Consider the following 27,589-nt stretch of genomic DNA (forward strand, 5'->3'; position numbering starts at 1 on the left):
TTATGAATAATATAGGCTAGATACTTTACCTTGGTTTGTAATATCTTATTTTTATTTTCTTAGCAATGGTAGTGCATAAGACTTCAATTATGAACCATTTCAGTAAGACTTTGTTTCAAAGTAGTTCCAAACAGCTCAATATTCATGAAACCATTAATCACCAGTTACATTCTACTGGAATAGATTAGAAATAAACAAAATTGAAATTAGAAATTTGTAAAACAAAGATTGTCAAAAATGATTTCAAAGTTTCCTATCTAACCAGTAAATAAAACACTCAGTACATGAATATGTTGCAACTTATAAATGACCAATGAGAAGAGTGTAATTACAAGTAGGTGTCAACAATTCAAGAAGTAACAATTTTAAAATTGAAATTATAAAAACTGAAAACCTGATATAAAGTAAAGTTATCAAAATTGGTAATTATTATTATGATTGTATAAATATTAGTATAATTCATTAATATAAGAAGTGTGAATTAATCAAAGTGCAGAATTTGGCAAATTTCAAATTCATTGCCATGTTAAAGAAGTGAGTGTTAGGTTGCTAAGGTATCTTTCTGGCACTTAGCTTTTCTTTTTTTGCATTTTCTCTATCAGCATGCATCTTATAAATGTGAAAAACACTACGAATTCAAATTTACGACTTTTAATAAAACAATTGATGCATGCATGCTGATAGATGCATGCTGATAGAGAAAATGCAAAAAAAGAAAAGCTAAGTGCTCCTCAATTGTTTTATTAAAAGCCCTAAATTCATATTTATAAGATGCATGCATCTTATAAATATGAGCAATTGAGGAGCACTTAGCTTGTCTTTTTTTGGATTTTCTCTATCAGCATGCATCTTATGAATATACTCCTCAATTGTTTTATTTAAAGTCCTAAATTTGAAGTCATGGTGTTTTTCATATTTATAAGATGCATACTGATAGAGAAAATGCAAAAAAAGAAAGGATAAGTGCCAGAAAGATACCTTAGCAACCTAACACTCACTTCTTTAACATGGCAATGAATTTGAAATTTGCCAAATTCCGCACTTTGATTAATTTACACTTCTTATATTAATGAATTATACTAATATTTATACAATCATAATAATAATTACCAATTTTGATAACCTTACTTTATATCAGGTTTTCAGTTTTTATAATTTCAATTTCAAAATTGTTACTTCTTGAACTGTTGACACCTACTTTTCATTACACTCTTCTCATTGGTCATTTATAAGTTGCAACATATTCATGTACTGAGTGTTTTATTTACTGGTTAGATAGGAAACTTTGAGATCATTTTTGACAATCTTTGTTTTATAAATTTCTAATTTTAATTTTGTTTATTTCTAATCTATTCCAGAAGAATGTAACTGGTGATTAATGGTTTCATGAATATTGAGCTGTTTGGAACTACTTTGAAACAAACTCTTACTGAAATGGTTCATAATTGAAGTCTTATGCACTACCATTGCTAAGAAAATAAAAATAAGATATTACAATATATATATATATATATATATATATATATATATATATATATATATATATATATATATATATATATATATATATATATATATATATATACATATATATATATATATATATATATATATATATATATATATATATGTGTGTGTGTGTGTGTGTGTATGTGTGTCTGTGTGTGAAATATATTCATGCAAAATGAAATGGAGGGACTTATCGATCTGATCACCACAAAATTTCTGGACAAAGTTTTAGTCCATTGAATAAAATATAAATAAAAATAATTGAAACACACTTGAGAAAGGATTATTATCAGTGAACATTATTAGTTCTTTCATTTTCCATGTGCCTCTGTTGCTATAGTAAAAAAGAGAAGACAAAACTAAGAGATGACTACATTCTATTCCAGCTTGGAGCTCTGAAGAAGATGTCTAAATAAATGATTCTAGAAACTATTTAGACTTATTGCACAGATGACTAGAAATTGAAAAACCTAAAAAAGCAATGAGTCCGAGCTATGCCAATCGAGTACAAAACAACTTTGACAAACCTCGTGTATCAGACATCAAGAGTGTAAATCCAAAAGTTTATTAATTTCAGTCAAGTAAAATGTTTTCTTCATCATCAGATAAAAAAAGATTCCTAATAAAACTTTTCTCTTAAAAGCACTTACCATTCAAAAACCAGAACAAATTACCAGTCAATGGAATGTTTGGACAGAAAAATATTTAAAACCAATTAAACCTACGATCAACAACAAGAGTGGCAGAGACCAACAAAATGCACTCTCTTCTATAACTCGGACCCTCAAGAAACGACAACCTGCGTAGCGCACCCCAAGCTATGTTATGACTTATCGACGTTCTCCAACACCATCGAGCATAACTGAAGGCAAAACTTGGTAGAAAACTCTTTGAGGAAACCGAACGAGCTGGTTTTCGCATCACCGATTCGCTCCTCATCAAAATTCTTGCAAAACAGCAAAATAGACAACGGATAGAAGTACTTATCCATATTCTTCAGCAGAATGCTCTCCAGAACAACGACAGGCAGACCGTTTGTCAGCCAGAACTCGATACACTTCATCAGGACGTTTTGCATCAGGATATGGTTCTCTGACGCATGAACTTTCCCCGTGTAGAACTCGACGATATGAGAGGCGGCGTCTATGACCTCCTTGACGGTCTTGTCTCGGACCTCAGGCTCCAACTGAGCGGCCTTCATCTTAATCTGCGCGTTGTCGATCTCGGACACCATCTTCGATACGCTAGATATCGGAGGAGAGCCTTCGTTTTGTTTCAGCGACTGCACGTAATGCGAGATGTTCTGTCGGATGTCTCCTACTTCAGAGACCTCGCAGGGGCTCTCGAGACCGCCCTGGTGCTCCACTTCGTCGCCCCACTGCCGGATGCTGTCCAGGGAAGAGCTGGAGCTCAGAATGTTCGCAGGAGAACTGTTGGATAACTTGTCAGCTTGGTTGAGATCGTTCAAGTCATCTTGGATGTTCCTGACGATGAGCTCTACGTAACCTTGATCTTTTTCTTTGGTCGGTTTCGTGGTGTAGAAGCTCTGTCTGCTGAGATCTAGCGTGTCCATGTGCTTCTTGAAGGCTGCGAGTTGGAAGCCGAGGCTATCGCCGAAATGGCCGTCCAGTATCGCTATTTTCGCAGCTGCCTGATAGTTATTCACCTCCAGACACTTCGCTAGTATATTCTCAGTATCGTAAAACCCGTGGTAAGTCTCCAGCACATAGTGCAAAGTCTTGTTTCCTAGCTTCAAGTCGGGGACATCATAAATATGCTCAAAGGACACGCTAGGGTGCGGTTCGAAACTTGCCTCCGGATTTTCTATCGAACGGATCGAATAAGGAATGAAATTCTTCGAGAACAGCAATTTCTGGTCGCTCGGATTGAAGGTTATGGCCATTGTCGGTAGGCCTGGGACTTCTATGGGGTAGTTGTCGATGTTGCCGGCTTGAATGGTGTTCGGGAATTTCATGACCCTCCTTGAGTTTTTCAGGAGGACCATTTTTTCTTCGTTTCTACGGTTGTCTTCGTCCAGCGGCCGTCCCAAAATCGTCTGAAATATAAATAATTCATTCATAATTAATATTGCAACTTATTGATTTTCCTAGAAAATCACAGGTCTATACATAAAATTATGAATAAAAATTTAAACCAAATGCAATAAAATGAGTTGAGAAATCAATAGATCTAAAAGTGGTTTATGAATCAGCAATACAAAAAAAAATGTCAAACCTAGTGTAACAAAATCTTTAATTTGAATTGAAGGGTTTATATTTTTAGGAGTGATTAATTTTTGGGAAAGAAAGTTTTTGGCTTTCTACTACTCCATCTTGATACAAAAAAAGGATGAGGGAATCTTCCAAAGAAAGAAAGTAATCAATTTGAAAATAAGTAGTTCCATACATGGATGTGTAGATCATGCAAAGAAGTAACTTTCAGACACAAACTGAAAGAAAGTCCTCCTGAAACAGCTACTTTCATATAAACATTGAATTACACGAAAGAAAATTTTGTTTCGAAACAAATACTTCTATGTGAACACTGAATTATACAGAAGATACTTTTCTTTACTCAGTTTGTATTTCAAACATTTGTTGTGAAATAAAATCAGATATCATTCACATGAGTTCTACTTTAAATGAATGGTAACTTTGACTTGACAAATTGTGAAGTATCTAGCTAGATGGCTATGTATCTTCATTCAAAAATGTGGGAAACTTCAGAAGATATCAGGAGAGCAATTTACTTCGATTAGGTTAGGTTCAGTTTGTAGTACAATATTACCCTTTCGAAGTATTCTGAAATTGATTCTTACCTGTGCCATTGTCGGACTACCCCAAGCCAACACCTTTCCAGAATGGTCGATTGCCATGGTATACTCCAACCCGCACGAGATGTGGAGAAATTTCTGCGAGAATGAACTGTTCATGTTGTCCTTTGGCTTCAATTTCGGGCCGTAGAGTTCGTCGTCCTTGCTTCTGCCCCATAAAATCCTACCTTCATGCAAAATCACGGAGTGCCTGTAGCCGATCGCTACCTGTTCGATAGGTTTATCATTAACCGATGAGTACACATGTACGCTAGTCTTATAAAAGTCGGATGGCCTACGCGAGAGCCCGTTGTGCTTCTGGTTGTTCTTCGACTGCAGTATTCGGACCTCTTGCGGGTTCACACCCCAAGCATATACTTCCTGATCGCTGCGAATTGCAATCTGAAAAGGAGTTGAAATCCAACTGAAATGTGATCAAGTTCTACTAGGAGCGTTTTACTGGAAGTGGCGCAGTCGGTAGGATATAAATGCAGCGGTGAGTAGGACTTTTTAATTTACATAATGTATCAAATTATATATAGGATTTAAACTATTTGAAGAAAATGTCGATGTTTGAGACGTGCCGACTGATAGGTTTAATTAGATCTAAAAGGATTACCCAATAAATACTCGTAAAGTCAATATTCACTTACATTATGGAAATATGATGTAGCAACCTTATCAATCGGTTTAAAAACATCCGGTTGAACCAGAACCCAAACTGGTCTAGTAGCCTTATTAGTCTTCACTTGTAAACTCTCCAGCTGCCCGAAAATATTCGAGCCGAACCCGAAAATCCTTCCGTCACACGTAAGAATCAGAGTGTGAGCGTGCCCCGCAGCAACCTATTTAACAATACAAAAAAACAAAACGTTCATTCAACACGTCGAAATATAAAATGCTTATGTCTAAGATTAAATATCACTTACCCATTCTCCTCATGAGGAGGGGGAATGGGGGGAAGGAGTAGGTGGAGGAAACATCAAGAAGGTGAGAAAGTGGAAGATTTAAATAGACGAGGTCGAGAAAGGGGGGAGGCGAGAATTGTGGAGCCCTGAAGCAGTACCAAAAGGAAGCATAACCTCATGGAGCAATGAGACACTACAGAGGAGTAGTGGGAGCAGATATAAATGTATGGCTTACCTGTTTCACAGGATGATCAAACTGCAGGAGCTTCGGGAAGAACTCGTTATCACAATTACCGTGTCCAAGTTGGCCGTGGATGCCCCATCCCCAGGTGTAAACCTTGCCACTGGACGTCAGCGCTACGCTGTGGTACTGACCAGCGGACAGGTCGATGATCTTCAGGTGCGGGATGGACGAGAGAATTTGGGGATAGGGGCTCTCCTGGACGCAGCTGCCCAGACCTAGCTGGCCGTATGTGTTGGAGCCCCACGAATATACCTGTAACAAAAAAAATTCTTTGTTTATTCCTTCATTGTTTGAAAAACACAATGTTGTTTGAATATATAATATGAATGTAGTAGAATTCAGCAGGAAGTCATTGGTCATATCGATTCAGTTGTTGGATGTCAACAATAACAAACATGGAAAAAAGTTTGAGTATATGTCCATCACATTACAATACGATTTTATTCAATTCATCTAGTTTTCTGAAAACAAGCGAAAACCAAGAATATCGCTCTTTTTTTAAGGAATGCTTGGACAAGGCTTACAGAACAAATAATAATTTAAGCAAATTGATTAAAAACAATAAAGAAAAAACAGGATATGTAGAATTTATTTAGTATAGACTCGCCTGAAGAAGCTACTGTACAGCGAAACACATGTTGCGTTTTTGTAAAACAAATTAGCGAGAATCTCACAATAAAGGGTTTCTTGAATATACAATAAAGTGATACTGTACAGTGGACTCACGCAGTTTATACAAAAAAGTTTGTAAGGGTCTATCAAATTTAAAATTTCATACTGACTGGTAAGTCAATATTAGGTGTATATTTATGCCTAACATATCTCGTAATAAAAATATCAAATACTTCTTGTTCTAATTCACTGCACCATTAAATCAGAAAAAATAAGCATATCTGATGTAAATACATATTGAATATACATTACTGGCAACAATTCCATTCAAAATGGTTAAATTGAATTCATTCATTGTTCTCGTTCATTCATATAAATGATGTATAATATCATTCAATTACCATTTTCCTGTCTAGTGATCGCCTTTCAATAAACTCACCGGAAATAATCACAGATTACAACCGTTTTTAGCCTTGCTTCCAAAAGGTAGGTAATTTAGAAAGTAAACAACATGAGATTTTGTCGATATTAAATAATTAACATGTAATTACCCAGAATTTACTATTTAAGTTTTCATACTTTTTTGTCGATTACAAATAACACGCGACGCGAAGATTTATAGATATTAAATTTTAATGATTTCGTAATAATATGAATCTAATATTTTTTGTGTGGCTCAGAAGTCATGCATGTCTTTCAGTCACATATAAATCGGACCTCAACGAATGGTTATTAGTTTATCTAGAACGCGAGTTTGAAACTGAAATATGATGAGATTTCCCATTTTCATTTTGTGTCTGTCACTGGTAACACATTATGCTGTATCAGAGGTATGTTGATAAAATTATTTTGGAATTGGAGAAAGGAAAATATTTTTTTTATTTCAAGATGACTGAGAAGCAGATAAAGGCGACGAAAAAGTTGATTCGAAACACTTGCCAGAACAAATCCAAAGCACCAACTGGTATGTAATATTTATTAATTCTGACTGAAAAAAGAAAACAAAGCAGGTTCTAAAAGTTCCTCCTATACGTCTTCTATTTAAAAAATAAGATGAATTTTAATTTTTCTCAAGAAATATTCATTTGTTAGAAATAGAAATAGTTTTATTCATCATTAAAATTTTTCACACATACACAATGGCTAGATTAAATACATGAGAAAACTTACTGGACTAGTCAAAAAAGTAAAACGCTAAAAGCTAAACACAAATGTTTGATCTTGAACAAATTTAAAAAATAACTACACGTATAAAAGAAACTATGTCAATTATCTACGCACTGAAAGCAAGAAATTCATCCATACTGTAGAAGCAGTTATCCAACAAGAAACCATATAGTTCATTCCTCATTACAGTTCTACTTTTATTGATTCCTATAAAAGTTGTTATTTTATTGAAAAATTGAATACCCAAATATTTTGGGGAATTCTGACTGAGGTAATTGAGGTAACACGTCTGTTCAAGGCTAATAGGGCTTGTGTGCTATCAGTGCAGATTATTATGTTTTTGCCAGAAATTCCTTTCCTGATTATTTCTTTTGTGGCGCTCAAGATACCAGCCAGTTCTGTTTGAACCACACTGGTATTTTTCCCATTCCCCACTCAATCTTTAGGCTTAGTGATCTGGATTACACTCCACATCCTGAGCCTTCTTTGGTTTTTGAGCTGTCTGCATATATGCGTATTGCATTTGTAGCATCTGACTCTGTTTTCTATTTTTTTTTGTATTTTGTAGGGTTTATTAAACACAAACCTGGGTTCGATTGCATCACTGGTTGCCTGCAGCAGAGGTTGCGCACCTTGCCATAGGCTTAGCCTCCATGTACCCATTCCTACTTCGAGGTTTACACCATCTGTGTGCAATCGTAACATGGTTATTAATGCAACCTCCCTAACGTACAGGTCCAGAGGGTTCAGACCAGTAACTAATTCCATTGCCGCAGTTGACGTTGTTCTCATGGCTCCTGTGATGTTTAAACAAGCCAATCGCTGTATTTGATATAATTTTTAAATGACCGTTGCTTGTAGAACTTTCAGTCCCCATGCAATGGCTCCATACGTTAACATAGGTCTTATTACTGCAGTGTAGATCCAGGTGACCACACGGGGTGAAAGACCCCATGCGCGTCCCACTGTCCTCCGACACTGCTCATAAGCCACATATATGCTCTTTTTGCTCTACTCTGTAGGTGAGAGTTCCTGTCAAGGATAGTAACAAGGTATTTCACCTCTTCAGAGTCGTTTAGTTAGCTTTTGAAGATTTCGGGAGGTTTTAAGGTCGGTAAACTTCTTTTCCTGGTGGAAAGGACCATCTCAGTCTTCTTGGGATTGATCGACAGTGAGTGTTCTTCACACCATGTTTCTATTAATTTGAGCCCATCCTGCGCTTTATCGCACAGCATGTTCACAAATCTGCCGGTCTGAAAAATAACTATGCCATCTGCATCCTAAATTTTCTTGACAAAAATCATATTCTCCACTCCAATCAATATAGCTGTCAAGCCTCTGAGAGCACAAATGATGCAATGTTTGCTTTTTTAGAAGAACTTTACCTTCACTGAACGTTGGTAAGCCTGCAGTGGCAGTATTTTGTGATCTGACAAAAGCATTCGACTGTGTTGATCACAAAATATTGCTTCAAAAAACTTAAAATCTACGGATTTAGAGGAAACATCTTGTTGTGGTTTGAGTCATATCTATCAGATCACGTTCAAGTAGTGAATTTCAAAAGTTCATCATCAGATAAAATGAGCACTAAATGCGGAGTACCTCAGGGATCTGTCCTCGGACCTTTGCTATAAATGATCTGGCATATATATCGATTGAAGGAAAATTCACAAGTTTTGCTGATGACACATCTATACTTTGGCATGGAAGCACTGATGCACTAAAAATTAGGGTAGAGCATGATATAGGCGAAGTTAAACAATGGTGTGATGCCAATTTATTATCTATCAATATATCAAAGACCTTTAAATGCCATTTAAATGTAACCTGGACCATATAATTCTTTAAGAACACATCATTGATCATAAACTAGAGAACAAACTTTTAGGCCTCAACATAGACATCAAATTAAAATTTGGAACGCATATTAGTATACTATGCAAAAAATTATCCTCAAGTGGTTGTGCGATGAAGCCTATCTCTAACTCTTTGGACTATCACTCTACTAGAAAAGCATAATTTGCACTTTTCGAATCCCACTTGCGGTACGGAATTGGTTTCTGGGGGAGCAGTTGTCAAAACTTAATGCGTCAAGTTTTCACAATACAAAAAAAGAGCGGTGAGATTCATTACCAGAGCTAGAGTGCAAGATTCCTGTAAGCCTCTTTTTTTAGCACATCACATCTTAATAGTCTACTGCCTCTTTATTTTAGAAACAGTCTGCCTAATGCACAAAAAGCACAAAGATAACATCACGAACTCATCTCAGAGTTATGCCACTCGTCTCACATTCAATATTCCTTTTTCTATCCCGTCAACAGCACAAATTAAAAATTCGATTCTTTATAATATCAAAAAATATTTGATACTTATTGCTTTACTAGAGAGCATCTAGGGTATCCATTCTCCTATCAAAAGCTCCCTCGATATCTATGAATATACCCAGGGTGGATTCTTTGTTATCCAATGATCTTTCGATTCTGACAACCACATGGTGAAGGGCCGAATCAGTACACTTTCCCGGAGTATATGCATGTGTAGTCCATCCTACCTGGTTTGGATATAAATACTACTCGTAGTTCTCTCCATTTACGGGGAATATACCTCAGAGCTAGAGAGGCTCTGAATATTCCAATATTACATGAATATGAATTTTTAGTACATGCATAATAAATTAAAATCCATTATCTTGATAATGTCTTCAATTATTCTAAATACAATTTCATTGTATTTTTAGAGGAGCTTGACGCTATGCTGAAAGGGAATTTTGATCAAAGCAAAGCCGCACAGGTATAAACTTCATTTAAGTTTTTGCAATAAGAAAATCTGATTATTTATTCTATTGAAAAAATCAGACTGGCTTTATCAAAGATGTTCAACAATCCTAAACTTATTTTCATTCCAGTGCTACCAATACTGCATAATGAACACATACAAACTGGTAAGAATGTCAATAAAACTTTAAATAAATTCCATGAATTTTCGTAATATAAATTTGTAGCTCAGAACCGACAACTCCTTCGACTGGGAAGCGGGAATAAAAGCCCTAAAAGCCAACGCTCCAGAAAGAATAGCAGGGCCGGGAAGCATCAGCATTGAAAACTGCAAAGATGCTATGAAAACAACAAACGACAAATGTAAAGGTTCCATGGAAATCGCAGAATGCATATACAAGGATAATCCCGAGGTTTGTATAAGGTTATTTTTCGATAGACTACTGTTTCATGTTCATTCGTTTCAGAACTACTTCTTACCATGAGGAACAAAGCTCAATGAACAAATGGTAACGTTCTTTGTAGGGTATCGTGTCTCTTGATTTTGATTATCTAATAAACTTGTATATTCTCATGCGGAGTTTATTTTTGGAAATGTCACTCAGAAACTTTCAATACATTTGCAAAGAATTACCAGGTACAATTGAAATAGGTTCCATTTCGACTGAAATCCCAAAGCATTGACTTTGATAAATACATTTTCTGAATTCAAATATTTCTTTGAAAGTGTGATAATGACTCAGTTTTTTATACAGTGAGGACGAAACTAGTCCCCTCTCTCAATTTTTGAACGGAACAAAATATTAAGGGCAGACATTAAAAAAAGAAACAGAGATGAACAAAGTAACTACAGACCCATATCATCATTGCTAAATCCCAGTAAAATTTTTAAAAAGCTCACGAACAAACGTTTACTTAAGTTTTTAGATGATAATGTGTCGTTAGCAAAAAAACAAAATGGATTCCGTAAAGGTAAATCAACCATACAAGCAATATATGAAGCCATTGAAAAAATTCAACATCATTTGAACAAAGATGATTGTACTGTTACTTTGTGTATTGACCTGTCAAAAGCATTTGACAGTGTCAGCCATGAAATTGTATGCAACAAACTTGATAAATATAGAATCAAAGGCACATCTTTGGACTTAATCAAATCCTATTTGACAAACAGAACCCAACATTTGATTGAAAATGACATCTCGGAGATAATTAAATCAGAATCAATTGTGATTAAAAAAGGTGTGCCACAGGGATCCATCCTAGGCCCATTATTATATATACTGTACACAAATGAAATACCAAATGTAGTTAGTGAACATATTGTATTATATGCTGAGAATGTATAGGTCATCGTAAAAGAAAAGAACTCTCAGTTGGTCAAGACAAAGACAACAAATGTGCTGGATGTATTAAACAATATCCTCACAGCAAATGACCTACTACTTAATATCGACAAAACTCAAATAATTCATTTCGCAAATAGATCCTTGCCAGAGTTGAATACCTTTGAATATAATAATCAAAATATAAACATATGCAATCAGGTAAAATTTTTGGGACTGTTAATAGATAGGAGACTGGAATGGAAAAATCACATATACTAATTATCAAAAAATATTGCAAAATATTGCTATGCATTGAGAATACTGTTGGAACATGTCTCAACCTAAGCTGGTCTCTTTGCATAACATGCTTATATTCAATCTAGGATAAAATATGGAGCAAATTTTTAACTTTGATAAATCCTTACATATATGAAGCAGTAGTATTTGTAACAGGAAACAAATCAGAATTTTTCATTAACTGTGAAAAAGATCACTTATACAACACCAGAACAAAGAATGATCTTAGAAATGAGAAATGCAACTATAGGTACATACAGAGAAAGGTCAAATATAGCGTTATAAACATTTACAATAAATTTCCACTCACTCTAAGCAATCTTCCAATTTCAACAATGAAATGTCGTTTGAAGAACTACCTTGTAGAAAAACGTTATTATAGCTTGCAGGAATTCTTTAATGATAGCATGCTAACTACATGAATTTTTTTTGTCTTAAAACTACGTGTGTGATAATGTTCATTATGTATGTGAAGTTCCACACTCCTAGGAGTTTATATGTGTACATTATATGTAACCGGAGCAAATAAAGATCTATCTATCTATCTATCAGGTGATCTAGTGAACGCTTCGAAGAGATCACGTTTGCCTGTCTACTGGTTGGGAAAATTGTCAATTCTGAATGAGTTCTTAACTATTATTAGGTTTCAGCAAGATGAGATACCTTATTACCACGAGCTGGTTTGACTAGATGACAATTATCCAACCTGGTAGATTGATAAATGTGGTCTCTCAAAAAGAACCTCTGATATAACACCCTTGGATTTTTGTGAGGACTGGTGAAATCTAAAGTTTACGTTACACAACCGCAGCCTACTCCAGAGCTCATGGTTATAATAAGAGGTGCTCCCATGATGAATTTGTAAACAAACGTCATTATTGTCAGGAAGTGTTTTCCCAAGAAACATTTCCTTTCCAATTCATTTACTTTTATCCAACATTTTAAATATGCGATCAATGTAATGTAACTCAACTCACCCCATAATCTGTGAGGGCCAACGTATGTTTTCTTCCGCAACTGACGCTCAGGACTTTAACCTTCATTTCGGAGAGTGTTTGAACCAAACGTGGAGGGCTGCTTTGCGTCAGTAACGGGCCCAGGCCTAGACATCCCGAACTGGACACTCCCATGGTATACACTTCGTTATTACGTACCACCGCGCCATGTTCATAGCCGCAGCTAAGGGGATGCAAGTCTGGCAGTTTCTTCACTCTGGGATAGGATGGTGAGGGTTCAACTACTTTTATGTTATCGAGCAAGCCGAGACTGAAACTGAAATGGAAATATTTGCGAATAGGTACAATTGAAGGGTAATAACATACTGTTACAAAGAACTACTAGATGGCGCTACAACTATTAAATCCATATGATTTTAGTTAACCCTAACCTTCAAAAGAAACGTGAACAAATTTCACAGCTGTCGGACTTATTAGTTTGTGGGATAGAACATTCTGAGTGAAGCAAGTTTTATTAGTTTGAAGAAAATGGATAAAAATGAATTTCGTGTTAATAAAGCATTGCTTTTTGGCAAAAAGAAAACTGTTGAAGCCAAGATTTGGCTAGATAAAAAATATTCCGTCTTGTGTTTGTTTTGACTGTTTTGTCGCAAATATTGCTTTGTTCATGAATGTAACTCTTTGTACAAAACAGCATATTTATCATTATTATTATAAAATGAGGTAAAATAAGCGAACGAAATGTTTTACCTACCAATTATTCTCGGTCTTGAAAGCCAGCTGTATAAGCACAGTTAGGAATGTTTCGATGAGATCTTTCACGGTCACAACGCTTCTGTCAGAATTCTCAAAATCCACCGACTCAATTGTCGTATCCAAACTGGAAGAAAACTTAGTCGTCTGAAACAATCTGCAGACCAGAGGAATCGCGCAAGGCTGACTAGGATCCAACTGCGCTGCCAAACGTCGCAGCACGTCCACAGGAAAAGCTTGGACATTCGTTCGAACGTACTGGAATATGAAATGAGAAAACTGGCCGAAGATCAACAAGTTCTGTGTAAGCGAAGGTTCGGAAAGGGCGCAAAGGAAGTCTTGCTCGGTGGGTCTGGGCGCTCTGGCGCTTTGCAGGATTTGGCCCAGAGCGGCTACCACTTCCGCTTGTAAGCCTCTGGATTTGGCCAGGAGGGTTACGATGTTCCACTGGCCGGCTTGACAGGCAACGTTCACGGCCAGGATTTGGTCGTAGTGTTCTTCGTAGCAGAGGAAGTTCCTATTGTTATTCAAAACATAGAATAGAATAGTTCATTTGAAAATTTACATTCACATTTATAGCAAGTCAAAATACATTTGAAATAGTTCACATGTTAAAATAAATAATAATAAACAGAGCACATAATATTTTATGTGCTCCACTGTTGTTATGCTAGTGAATATCTAATCTAATCTAATTCTATTGGATCTCAAGTAGAGAATTCTAAATAAAAAGTGGTTTTGCTCGAGTGCCTAAACGAGTCAACATCGTTTACGTTTTGCTCCGCATTTATCTTATTTATTACCACGTTATATTCATAGTTAATCACTGTTTCAAAAACCGACGTATGTATTGAACATTTTTATGACTTTTTTGCCGCAGTCGAACTGAGAACTGATAAACCTTGGCTTTCTCTTTTTTGCCTACCCCTCATTGCCATAGGCGTAGGCAGAATTCCGGCATGGATATATTGCTGCACATCCAATTAAAATCTTTAAGTGAATTTAACTAAGTCAACCAAACGAATTGCCTTTGAGTACAAGGGCAACAATAAACCAAATAGTTTTACCTCAACTCACAGAAACCAAATTGTTGCACAGCATGAACACCAACAACCCAGTTCCTAGCACCAGTTACGTATCAGCCATCAAGACATCACCCAAACCATCTTTCCCAAAAAAAGAGCAAGCCATAGTGATGCACGCTGATGATAACCTGAAGTTATTTGACTATGTTGAAGCAATAGGCGATATTGTAGGCCCCAAACATATTACGTTCGCATCAAGGATTTCGAATAATAGAATCTGCATCTATCTTGCCAATTCCAATCTTGTTGACGATCTTATCAAATCCCACTCAGTCATAACTATCAACAATACTGCTATAAACATCCGCCGACTCGTTTCTCCAACAAAACGAATAATCATCTCAAACATATCTCCCTATATACCTCACGAACTTGCTGAAAATGCTATTAAGAGCCTCGGTTTACAGATTACCTCCCCTGTCTCATTTTTGAGAGCTGCTATTCCAGGCGACGAATACTCCCATATATTAAGTTTCAGGCGACAAGTTTATGTCCTTTCCCCATCAGACAACTTTGAAATGCAGACTTCATTAACCATCCCTTTTGAGGGATGTCTGTCCACAGACAAAATGGAGTGCTTCATTTGCAAGCAACCTGGACACATCGCTTCAAATTGTCAAAATCCTCCAACTAACATCTTACTGACACAATCCACAATCCAAAATCAAATTCTACAAATCAAATTGAGAGTAACGATTTGACTTTGAATATAGATCAGATTGCCCCACAAGAAACCCAACCTCTTACAGCTCTGACCATAGCCCAAAAACGTGGATACTCACAAATTTTAACAGAAAGTGAAATCTCAAGTCCACCCGCAGACATAGAAAACGCTATGCCCCCCCCTACATCCCCCTACAGCAGATTTTACAGTTAATAAAGCGGTAAAGAAGAAGCGTAGGGTGGATGATCCAAATCTTACGACATCCACGAAAGAATGTATAGCAAAAACCTACCAGAAAACACCAGATGTCTTCATACTTCCTATAGATAATCTTCATGACTTCCTGGAAAATACTTTTGGTAACCCTAATCCGCGCCGAGAAGCCCGAAAATACACAGATGATATTACTGGCCTTATCTCAAACTTAAACCTTATTTATCCTGACCTCACAGATAGATCCATAAAGAACAGAATAACCCGGATAACAAACAAGATGAAAAAGACGCTCAAAAACGACACTGGTGAGACCCGTTGTCTGGGTACCTCTACTGATCCTAATGATGATGAATATAGCTCCGATTGCCCCCAGCAGTCACGTAAATCGTCATATTGAATCTTTCATCATCATGCCCATCTTCTTAATATAATGGAACTGCGACGGTTTCTACCCCCGACTGGAACGATTACAACAGCTCATCCCAGACTTCTCACCTGACTTCCTGTGCTTACAAGAAACTAATTTCATCAAATCTCATAACCCTTTCTTAAAAATTTATGCTGGCCATCACTTCATTAGAACTACTCATCTACGAGCCAGTGGCGGATCCTCAGTTTTTGTCTATATAGATATTTTCCATCGAAAACTACACTTGAACACAAGTCTAGAAACAGTCGCCATCAAAACAAGCTATATTTAAAGAAAATTGGAAAATTGCTAAAGCAAACTGGGATTTTTACAGCCAAACACTAAATGCAAATACAGAAAACATCGAATTTTCGAATGATATAGATCAGGGGCCTCCAAACTTTGAAGCCTTCGGGCCATAATGATTTTTTCAGTTTGTTCCAAGGGCCAATTCCTGCCCTTAACTATATTTCTAGACTAGGATAGTCGCAAAGTGCGTGACCTAAGCAAACTTACGCTTTTTCTGCATTTCAATTATTATTGTGTATTGTGACACTTAACGACATCTAGTGGCGAGTGGTGGTACTATCTACTATCTTTTTCAGCTACCCGCTAGGTGGCATTAGGCGTAATTAAATATTTGGAATTACAGCGTTGGTTCGAGAAAGTTCTGGTTCTAGCTAGTGTATTCCGATCACCTCGAGATGGCAGTAGTAATTATTGCATATGAAAAGGCTAGCGGCGCAACTGCGAGTTAGTCTGCGTAGGAAAGGCGAAGAAAGCGAAACTGTCTATTGTGAAATAAAACAACACCCGCCAATAAAAGTATTTTGATTTGACTTATTGTTTTTATGTGTGATTTGTTAGTATGGAAAAGAAGCGAAAAATCGACAGTGAATGCAGAACGTTTCAACAAAAATGGAACTTTCAGTATTTTGTGATTGAGTCCAGTAATAAGGCGCTATGTTTAATTTGTAATGAAACCATAGCTGTTCTCAAAGACTATAACATTAAACGACACTATGAATCGAAACATCTTCAAAGTTACTCCAAGTATACAAGAAGTTTGCGGAAGGAAAAATTTGAAGCTCTGAAAAGCGGACTCAAATCGCAGCAATCTTTGTTTACTAAAGCGAATACTGAACAAGAGTCCGCAACTCGCGCCAGCTTTCGTGTGGCTCTTGAAATCGGAAAACGTGGCAAACCATTCACCGATGGAGAAATGATATAAGAATGCTTGATTGCAGTAGCCGAAGAAACATGCCCCGAAAAGGTAAATTTATTTAAAAGTGTCAGTTTGTCAGCAAACACCGTGGCTCGGAGAGTGCAAGACATCGCAGAAAATATATCATCTCAACTGTCTGACAAAAATGGACATCATGAGTGGTTTTCTCTAGCATTGGATGAGTCAACGGATGTGTCAGATACTGCTCGGGTGTTGATTTTTATTCGCGGAGTAGATAAAAGCTATAAAGTGTATGAAGAACTTCTTGATATTGATAGTATTCACGGCACGACAACTGGGGCAGATATTTTAAAGGGAGTTGAAAATGCCATTAATAAAAAGATCCTTCGATGGAGAAATTTGAAATCTATAACAACTGATGGAGGCAAAAATATGTATGGTAAAAATAAAGGACTGGTTGCACTTGTGTCAAAGGCTGTAGAAAATGATGGTGGTTCAAAACCATTAGTCTTAGATTGTATCATTTATCAACAGTCCTTGTGCGGAAAATGTTTGGATATGTCTGAAGTTCTAAAACCAGTCATATCAGTTGTTAACTTCATCAGATCCAGTGGGCTGAATCACCGACAATTCAGCTTCTCCCTGATTTATACACCAATATCAAATCCTTCAGGCAGAAAATAATATTATCGCAAATATCGCAATTACGTAAAAAATGTTTCACACATTTTGAAACATGTGAAATATTCAGCCACACTACAGAGACTGAATTTCCCGTCAATTTTGCAATCGAAACTTTGAGTGCTTTGAAGATAAATTTTGATACACGTTTTTCAGATTTTGATGTCATTGCGAATGAAATTAGGCTTTTTCAAAATCCTTTTGATTCTGACATTGAAACCCTGGCTCCGGAAGTCCAAATGGAAATTATTGATTTACGGTGCAGTGATATGCTTAAGAACAAATATCAAAATTCATCTTTGTTGGAATTTTATAAGAGTCTTCCACTGGAACAATTTGATAATTTGCATAAATTTGCTCGTGGGTTGTTTTCTGTTTTTGGTACTACTTACTTGTGTGAGAAAACGTTTTCCAAGATGAAGTACACAAAAAATGTTTACAGATCTAAATTAACCGATGAGCATCTTGAATCTCTTTTGATAATTGGTACAAGTAAAATTGACCCACAACTACAAAGTATTGTCGGTGGAAAATCACAATTACATAAATCTCATTAGTGTTTTTGTTTTACTGTGATTCATTTCAATTATTTGTTAGTTATTAATATGCTTAAACTTAGATACTTAAGTTAAGTTTTCTTTGTCATCATTTCTGTCATTAAGTTTTACCTTGCAAGTAAATAAAACCGAGTAATTATCATTCTGTGTTTTCTTCTTCAACTTATCACAGCAATAGTAACAACAATTAGGTAATCATTGGCTGTCGCGGGCCAGATTGATGACAGTAAATCATTGGCTGTCGCGGGCCGGATTGATGACACTGGCGGGCCGGATTTGGCCCGCGGGCCGTAGTTTAGAGACCCCTGGATTAAAGTAATAACTCAATTGAAATTCACCATAAATATTATAATGCTAGAAATGGTTAAGTACGGACCTGTTAATTTTGCATACATATGATGACTAGGTACAAAAGTGAATCAACTCAGACTCTAGAGTATAATAAACATGAAAGATAATTCGAGATATTTGTAACAAATTAATTAATTGATATAAGAATCTGAACAAACATAACTGGGAATGTTCAAAAAGAAAGATTTTGAGAGTAATACCTACGTCAAATATTTATATGGACAATTGGACATTTCCTTTGATTATTCTGTACTATTTCATCATTATATTGTTTTCTTTTCTATACTAAAATATGGTACCACTATTTTGTATTTTCAATTATTCTGTACTATTTCACCATTATATTGTTTTCTTTTCTATACTATAATATGGTACCATTATTTTGTATTTTACCACTATATTATACTGTGATTTTACTACTATATTGTATTTTGTTTTATATTATTAGTATTCTGTTATGTTATATATTATACAAACTTTTTCTTTATTTACAACAAAATTGTACTGTGTTTTAATAACTATATTACTGTATTATGTATTTATTATCTTTAATTTAGTTTAAGATTTTACAAACTTTTTTTATAACAAATTGTAATTGGGACTACCTGTTAAATAAAATAAATAAGTAAATAAATAAATACATTTAGTGTATTCTTTGTATTTCTAATTAATCATACTCTGGCCACGATTTTTTCAACCAACATAAACCTATTTCAAATCAAATCAAAATATGCTTTATTACCCAAGATATGAACATCTTATTGGCAAAGTCTAGTAAAGTAAAACATGTATGTGGGACAATTAACAAATATAAACTATAAAATTATGCTTAAAGACATGAGCAGAGTATATAGACAGAACAATATTAAGCCCAGCTGAACAGATACAAATATAAGTACATGAATATATGAATATTAAGTAAATGTAAATATATTTTCTAACAAACTAAATCTCATATAAAATACTCAAGTAGATAACACTGTGTTTCAGGTTCAGCTACAAAGCAGAGCACATGAATATGACAAGTGTGATTTTGCCGAAACGTCGTGATCATATCGAAGACGAACAGATGAACGTATATAAAATACTTTCCATTGATTCAACAGATAGTTGATGGTCGCTACTAAATCGGATCATCTACTATTGACTCTACTTTTTTCATTGAAAGAGTAGTGCTTATACGATACTTTGTAAATTGTGTTTGGTATGATTGTTGGTACTCACATGAACTCCTTGGTGTTTGATATCCGTTGAATCCCTCCGAACCTCAACACCAACTCCGTATAAGCCATCACGGCTAGATTGCCTATATGAATTTTTGTAGCTATAGACATGTCCACTTTGCTGGCGCTCAAACACAAGTGAATAAATTTCAGCAGAGTCCTACAGTCTGCCGACACAGCCAATTTCAATACCCTTTTCAGTAAGTGCACTTTAGCTTGTTTGTACAGTATTATTCCAGAGTGGTAGGATCCTCTGGATATGAGAAGGTCTCCGCAACTTTCCAGCAGTTGCTGAATGTTCAGTCCGAATACGATCGAGAGCTTCTCTGCTTTTTCTAAATTGTGTTCATCTGTTACGTATTGCACGAATTTCCTTACTGGAGAACACCTAAAAATCAGTTATAGTTGAAAAGTTAGTCCTTATATATACAGTGTGTCCAATTGAATTTCCATTATAAATTCTAGATGAAGGAGTGAAGTTGGTGTTTCCTATAATAGTTTTGAATATCAATGCACTGAGTGCCCACGATTTGAACGATCGACAGAAATTTTTACGTTTCAAGGTCTGTTACTCTTTGCTTTTGGATCGGATCGTCACAAGTGATAAAAAGTGGATCCTCTACAACGTTCAGGACAGTGGTTGGACACCGATGAGCTACCCATGCACTTCCCAAAGGCAAAGCCCACAAAAAAAGACCATGATTAATGCATGGTAGTTGGCAGCTAGTATGATTCACTGTAGATATGTTTATTTACTTCACAGGGTATTTGTAGTTCTACATGAAAACAGTGGCAGAATACATTGTCTGTAAAAGTACGTCACAAAATATAAAAACTCAAATCTACATACATTTCAAGAATATGGAATTTTGTTGCCTGTAAAATACGTTACAAAATACCAATTCTAAGGGCATTTCAGGAATATGGACAGACAGACAGACATAATATGGACAGACAGGAAGTGAATCTTATTCCAAAACCAATACAAACTGGAATGAACTGATAAATGGTAACGATGCAGTGAGCATATTTCACATAAATACCCAATGTTTATCAAATTAGGTAGAAAGAATTGAATAATTTTTAAATTACTTTCAGTTTGATCTGTTCTGTCTCTGAACATTGGCAAAAAGAAAACAATTTGAAATCTATCAATATTTATGGCTACATACTTGCAAGTTATTTTTGTAGAACCCAAAGGAAACATGGGGGTGTTGCAATTTTTCTGAATGATAACATTAAATTTAAATCTATTAAACTCACAGCATATTGTGATGAACTCAATGCTAAGTTTTGCGGAATCTAATTGATCTTAATTAGCTTATAATAACGGTCTATCAAACAAACAGAAATGGTAATATTGAAATCTTTTTCAAAAATCTAGATCTTTGAGACAATTTTCTCAACAGCAACAAAAAAGTTATATTATTAGGTGATTTTAACATTGATTTTAGGGAAAACTCCTCGATACTAAATGCTTTTCTGTGCTTGGTAGGTTCTTATGGTCTTTCTGTAACAATAGAAGACTTTACTAGGATATCTGCTCAGAGATCTAGTTGTCTAGATAATATTCTCACTAACTTAAATCCAAATGCTTATAAGACTGGGGTGTTGGAACCCTGTCTTTCTGACCATGCAGGACAGTATATAGTCGTTGATGGAAAACCTGATGGTGCATTCAATTTTATTCATAGGAAATTAACAGATTCCGGACTGCTCGAAATTAAAAAACAGTTATCTCAGGTGAACTGGAATGACTTGAAATTAGTGCTAGATGTTGACATCATAGCTTCCTTCCTAGTCACTACCGTACATGATTTGATAAATAGTATCTTTCCGCTAAAAAGTACTAAGACAAAAAAGAAAAAACAACCTGTAGTTTGGTTCACCAGTGAACTAAGGTCGCAGAGAAATATATTAATGGGTATAAAAACTATATGCGATTCAACCAAAGACCCGACGAACTTAAGGGTTTATAAGATATCAAAAAAGATTACGAAAAAAATCTAATTCTTGCCAAAAACCTTGCATATGATAAGTATATTCTAGAAGCTGAAAATAAAACAATAGCAAGTTGGTGTTTAATCAAGCACGAAAGAAATTCGGTAAAAATAAAAAATGATAACTTAACAAATGACTTGTGTTCGGAGGATTTAATCGATTCCTTCAGTAATGTGCCGGAAAATATCATTAAGTCCCTACCTTCTGCGTTAGACTCAGAATTATTAAGTTTCAAAAATTTTCCAGCACCTTCCCCATTTTTCACGAAACCTGTTAAACCAGCTGATGTTAAAGAGGCCATCACTTTATTGAAAACTCCACCTGTACTGATGTTCATGATTCAATCAGCCGAATTATTAAAGCAGTGAGTGACATAATTGTTGAGCCTTTGATTGATCTAATCAATTTGATGTTTGTAACAGGAAAATTCCCTGATATTTTCAAATTTTCTAAAATAATCCCTGTATTCAAAAAGGGTGATAGATTTGCATTTTTTCAAAAATAATTGAAATAGTAATGAAAAAAAAATGGCCAAGTACTTTGAGGACAATAAGTTCATTAATGAATCACAATTTGGCTTTCGCTTAAATCGCTCAACTACTAGTGCAGCTACAAGGGTTGTCGAGAGGCTGATTGAGGGTCTTGAACAAGGTTACCATTTGGGTATTACTCTCTGTGACTTGTCTAGGGCCTTTGATTGTGTTTACCATGATATACTTGTAGAGAAACTAAATTATTATGGAACTAGAGGGGTAGCTCTCTCTCTTCTTGAGTCATACTTATCTAATCGATCTCAAACAGTATTTTATAACAACAGTTTGTCCAGTTATAGAGATGTGAAATTTGGTGTTCCACAGAGTTCCGTATTGGGCCCGCTGTTGTTCATCATATATCCATATGCAAGTGTTCTATTTGCTGATGACACAACACTGATATATTCACATAAAGATTACAGCTCCCTGATCTCTTTAGCTGCAGATGCCAAGGGGAAAGCCGAAAGGTGGTTCACCGCAAACAGGCTAAAACTAAACAATGATAAATCACAGAACTTAATAGTTACCACTAATACATCTCTACTAGTGGAAAATAATGTAGAGCTGCTAGGATTTATTTTGGATGAAAGACTCAGTTGGTCAAATCATATTCAGCAGTTGAACTTGAAACTGTCCAGCTCACTTTTCAACTTACGACAACTTCGCCTTATTACCAACACTAGTGCTCTTATAATCGCTTACTTCTCTCTTTTTGAAACCCATCTTAATTATGGAATATTGCTTTGGGGTAGCTCATCTGCTGCATGTAGTGTATTTCGATAACAAAAAAAAAAAAAATAAGGATCTTGGCTAATGCCAAGTATAGAAAGACTGCCCAACCACTGTTCAAAAAGTTGAAGAACATGACTCTTCCTTGCCTATTCATTTTAAGTTCTCTTGTGGAGATCCATAAGAATCTACCAAACTTAGTTACACAGTCTGATATTCATCAAAATAATACTAGAGGAGCACACAATATCAGAATACCCAGATATAGACTTACCAAATCGGCAAATAATTCTTTAAATTTTAGCTTATATAATATTCTTCCAGATGATCTAAAAAAGGCCAACATGTTCTGTTTCAAAAAAATTATCAAACTTTTTTTAATTGAAAATTCCTTTTATAAACTAGATGAATATGAAGAAAAGGTGAAACAAGGTGGAATAATTTGATTTATGCTCACTGAGATATTATCTTTAAATTATTTACTCTTATATGTATATTCTGTTTATATTCTATTGTGGTAAATGTCTAGTTCTATATCTACTTAATGTTTTTATCCAATGAACAAACTTTTGTGACTTGCTAGAAATATGCAACTGTATATAAAGTGGTTAAATAAAGTACTTACTTACTTACTATTTATTGAATAAGTGTACACTTAGATATTCCAGTTTTAAGTAAACTCATAAAAACAGACAAAACTTTTAAAATAGACAAAAAATAAAAAATATTTGTTTTCCGATTATAATTTGATAATGAAATCACTCCGTTTTTGAAACATCTACAAATATACTTTTCAGTTGAGTATTCACTGAAAATGGGAATTATTCAATAGTTCTATTTTTCGATATTATTTTTGGAATAACTTCTGAATGACACGGTATATAACTATGCAATTCTATATTTTTAAACGTACTTTTTCGGCGGAATTCTTATATGGATAGCAATGTATGTTTTTTAAAAGCTCAAGTGTAAATCTCAAATTATTTTTTGAATACCCAATAAATATAATTTCATAACTTTGAAATACCAGGCAGTAGCAATTACCCCGTATATTATTTGAAAAAAAGTCCTTTACTTTTACATGAAACATTATTTGATAATTCCACTCCTTCATCTCAAACTTTTAATAAAAGCTCAATTTTACCACACTGTATAAAAATGCATTGAACCTGAGAAAAAAATACTCACTTGATAATAATTTTGTATACACAATTGTTGGTTACAATAACACAGGTATCGATCCTGGGTTTTTGTAAATTCAGATCATCTACAGTCTTTGGTAACTCAAATAATTTATCTTTTTTATTATCGTCTCTACTTTTTCTTAACCTAACCGAAGACAAATCAACTAATTTAAATAATTGCAGGATTTTCCCGTCTTCAACTTCGAATTGTGCCATGACGCAGTCACCATTGAATTCCTGAAAAAAATACGCAATATTTACTCCAACCACTTTACAACCTGAAAACCGATCGATGTCTTACAGAATCTCCTTCGAGCCTGCATTCGCACAGCTGCGAACTCAATATTGAAACAATGTTGGAGTCTTCATTGACGGTGTAAATCAATTTGTCCGTCAATAATACTGTTGAAGTTTTTTGTGGTAACTTGTGAACATATAAAGGAGCTGATTCCACATCTGCAGCATGTACCTGGAATTGAAGTACTTTTGAAACTTGCTGACGAGGAAGAAATTGAAGAGATCATCGATTCCTTTACTGGCAAAATTGATGAATGACTTCGTGGTTACTTGAAATCAAATGAATAGGTTTAAAAGATATATTATTTTCAACATCGAACTTGTCCAGCAAAAACTTTAAAAATTAAATTTCCGAGTTAAACGAATTTGTGATTAAATATGGACCTTGAGGTATCCAACACTAAGTCAGAAATATTTGATGCTATTATATATTTCCTGTTGGAATTTCTTTCCAATAAAATATGTAGACTCCTGTCTACAATCTAGCCTTCCGGTAATTCACATAACTCTTTCACAAATTTTCACTCAAAATGCTTTTTTAGGTTGCTTAGATCACTCACCGTAAGTAAACAAGTTGGCTTGTAAAAAGCTGAAAACAAATATCTATTCCTAGCGTACTGGGGCGCAAAGTACGTATCACATAAATGGGGTAGGAGTTCGGGTCCAAAATGGGTCGACTCTGAATGAGAAGATTCGCTCGCAGTGTCACTCGTTTGACTATCTCTGCGACCTCCTCTCGCTTCGGATATTCTCTGTTTCAAGGATGCGAGTTTATCGATGCCGAGTAGCTTTAGGTTATATAGTCGGGAACGATTAGAATCGTCCGCCTGAAAAGAATGTATTTGAATAATACTAAACGGTTTCATGCAGTTGCTGAGTACCTGAGTATTTGTTTCCGGAGGCCAGAGGTATCCAGTTGAGTGATGCTCTAAAACTAATCTCCACTGTTGACCGCTAACAGCATTTATCTATAAAGAAAAATTCAATGTAAATTGGAAGATATATGAAAAATGAGAAACAAAACTTCCTTGTACATAAGTGGTATACAGTACAAAGAAAAGTATATTGAGGGACGACCTACTTTAAAACTATAAAATTTCAAATATTGCATATTATCAGTACTCACCAATAAAGAAACTGTATCCAAACTATTATCTTGGCACATACTAAGATACTTGACAGCTTCAGAAATAGTACAACTACCCAAACATCTACCATCGGTCAGGCTAACCAAAACAATGGCTCCATTTTCAAATCCAACAAGGGCGTTCTGATTACAGTCCAAAGTTTGCCACCAAACCACACTAGTTGGCTTAGATTCTGGCATTTGCACGTGTCTAGGAAAGTGTGTTATATCATTCAAAGCCCATTTGCAGTCAATTTTTTGCTTTCTATCAACTAAACTCAAAGCTGGAATGATGTATAGTGAACAGTCTAAAGCTGAAAAAAATTAACTAGTTAGAAACTCAGGTAAGGACAATAGATGTCTAATGATACAATATTACTGACATAACATGTAATGAAACAAAATGAAGAACTTATTTGTCGGAGAAATCACCAGAAGCTTTTTTAGAAAAGATCACACGCATTATTATGAAATAAGATAAACAAAAGTTTCCTGCGGGAGATTCTGACTTTATCATTAATTCCTCATAGTCCACAACCTTTTTGATAATCCCAAGTAGCTGTGCCATTTTCAGGTGGATTGGTCGGTTGAATAATGTTGAATACATTTCTTTTTGTATGGAAGAGCTACATCTAATTACCCTTTTACTGACTGACTTTGTCAGTCAAATATCACAAAGAACTACAATAATGCAGTTTTTGTAGTTAGCAGGTTCCATTAACAATACTTACAAACTACGAGCAGCCAAGAAGCCGAGGGGTCAAAACAGATTGCTTCAATTTCTTTGTGGCCATCTGTAAACCAAGGAACTCTTTTCAGGATAGGGGTCATTTCCCCATATGTATAATGTAAGACTACATCATTATCACTGTAAAAAATAAGGTATTAGAGTCAATATTCTTGTAGTTTCATCTCCACTACCTTGTCACCAGGGCTAATATTTGTTTCACCCCATTTTCACATCTTGCACACAGTTTTATTTTTATATTTTGAAGAAGGGGTTGTATTTCAAAAATATCTTGGGTTACATCAAGTGACATGCTAATGTATTTATTAAAATTTTCAATTCATGTCATTATTTTCGTATCATTTCCTTCAAGATTGTTGATACAAAACATGACCTTTTGGCAACTTGACACTTAAAGCTGGGTTAATTTGATAGTGCAGGGTTGCTATGTCTAGAAGGGTTGGTGGTAGCTTTGAAGAAAAATTCCCACATTCGAACATAATAATTAAGAACTTTCATGGAAATCATCCCTCATAGTTTAGTTTTATAAACTGAATACATTGTACATTTGGAATGAAGTATGACTTTTATTTTCCCAAATCATTCGGTTTTTCTCTTCAAAGCTTATATGATGTATTCCAGAAATTTGAAAAATATCAATATCGGCAACGTTCAATAACCATTGTGATTCGACTGTCAAGTCTCTCTCTCTCTCTCTGTTTCCTTGGCCGTTGCTTCTCACTCGAGCGCATTTGGCCAGATCCAGGTTCCTCCTGTTCATAGTGAACAGCGTCCGGGGGCGCAGCGATCTCGCTGAAGGCAATGCTGCCAACCTAAATTTTTGCATTCACTTCTTTTAACAAAAAACACTTTACTTTTTACTGGTCGCCTCCTTCTCAGGAGGCCTTCAGATGAAAATAACACAAATACACCTGTTCATATATTCTAAAGAACTAACGACCTCGTGGAACTCGTCGACATCGCAGGGAGCAGGGAGCCACCAGTCCTTTCATCTCTTACTTCATAGCTTATTCAAACGTAACTCTATTTTAGATTACACTTCATTTTTAGCTTACACCTTTTGGACTTCACTCCGCCCATGACGTCCACGTGCCATCAACATGGAAGTCCCACTGTCAAATCAATATTTGACATTCAATGTTCAATGGAGCTGCAAATGTTATGACATTTGATTATGTTGACATCTATTTCTTTAGTACATACCTATTTTGAGTCATTAAGGCCATTTTGAATTATTAT

General features: G+C 35.3%; 2 protein-coding genes across 2 annotated transcripts; one reads left to right on the forward strand and one right to left on the reverse strand.

Moving 5' to 3' along the window:
• Positions 1–291: 291 nt before the first annotated feature.
• On the reverse strand, positions 292–27,024 carry ca (RCC1 and BTB domain containing protein claret). Its single transcript, XM_023165473.2, has 14 exons — positions 26,524–27,024; positions 26,334–26,470; positions 25,603–25,916; positions 25,358–25,444; positions 25,037–25,303; positions 24,481–24,648; positions 24,184–24,416; positions 19,734–20,120; positions 13,362–13,877; positions 12,629–12,923; positions 5,465–5,725; positions 4,975–5,166; positions 4,328–4,723; positions 292–3,565 (listed from the first exon to the last, which is right to left on the reverse strand). The coding sequence occupies exons 1-14, from the start codon at positions 26,640–26,642 to the stop codon at positions 2,333–2,335; spliced, it is 4,605 nt and encodes a 1,534-aa protein (XP_023021241.2). The 5' UTR covers positions 26,643–27,024; the 3' UTR covers positions 292–2,332.
• Positions 6,754–10,600, forward strand: LOC111509689 (general odorant-binding protein lush). The gene is made up of 6 exons (XM_023165485.2): positions 6,754–6,915; positions 6,974–7,049; positions 9,990–10,042; positions 10,158–10,193; positions 10,254–10,439; positions 10,494–10,600. The coding sequence occupies exons 1-6, from the start codon at positions 6,853–6,855 to the stop codon at positions 10,509–10,511; spliced, it is 432 nt and encodes a 143-aa protein (XP_023021253.2). The 5' UTR covers positions 6,754–6,852; the 3' UTR covers positions 10,512–10,600.
• Positions 27,025–27,589: the final 565 nt, after the last annotated feature.

Source organism: Leptinotarsa decemlineata, unplaced genomic scaffold (genome assembly GCF_025532065.1).
Source record: "Leptinotarsa decemlineata unplaced genomic scaffold, Ldec_3_MD MMD2_tig00001064_RagTag_RagTag, whole genome shotgun sequence".
NCBI classification, from domain to species: Eukaryota; Metazoa; Arthropoda; class Insecta; order Coleoptera; family Chrysomelidae; genus Leptinotarsa; species Leptinotarsa decemlineata.

Excerpts from the sequence above, each read along its gene's own strand:
- ca (XM_023165473.2), bottom strand. The coding sequence starts at position 26,642 with ATGTCACTTGATGTAACCCAAGATATTTTTGAAATACAACCCCTTCTT. Across the intron at positions 26,471-26,523 it reads ATATTAGCCCTGGTGACAAG|TGATAATGATGTAGTCTTAC; the intron begins GTAGTGGAGATG and ends TATTTTTTACAG. Across the intron at positions 4,724-4,974 it reads CTACATCATATTTCCATAAT|ATTGCAATTCGCAGCGATCA; the intron begins GTAAGTGAATAT and ends ACTCCTTTTCAG.
- LOC111509689 (XM_023165485.2), top strand. The coding sequence starts at position 6,853 with ATGATGAGATTTCCCATTTTCATTTTGTGTCTGTCACTGGTAACACAT. Across the intron at positions 6,916-6,973 it reads CACATTATGCTGTATCAGAG|ATGACTGAGAAGCAGATAAA; the intron begins GTATGTTGATAA and ends TTTTATTTCAAG. Across the intron at positions 10,194-10,253 it reads TAATGAACACATACAAACTG|CTCAGAACCGACAACTCCTT; the intron begins GTAAGAATGTCA and ends ATAAATTTGTAG.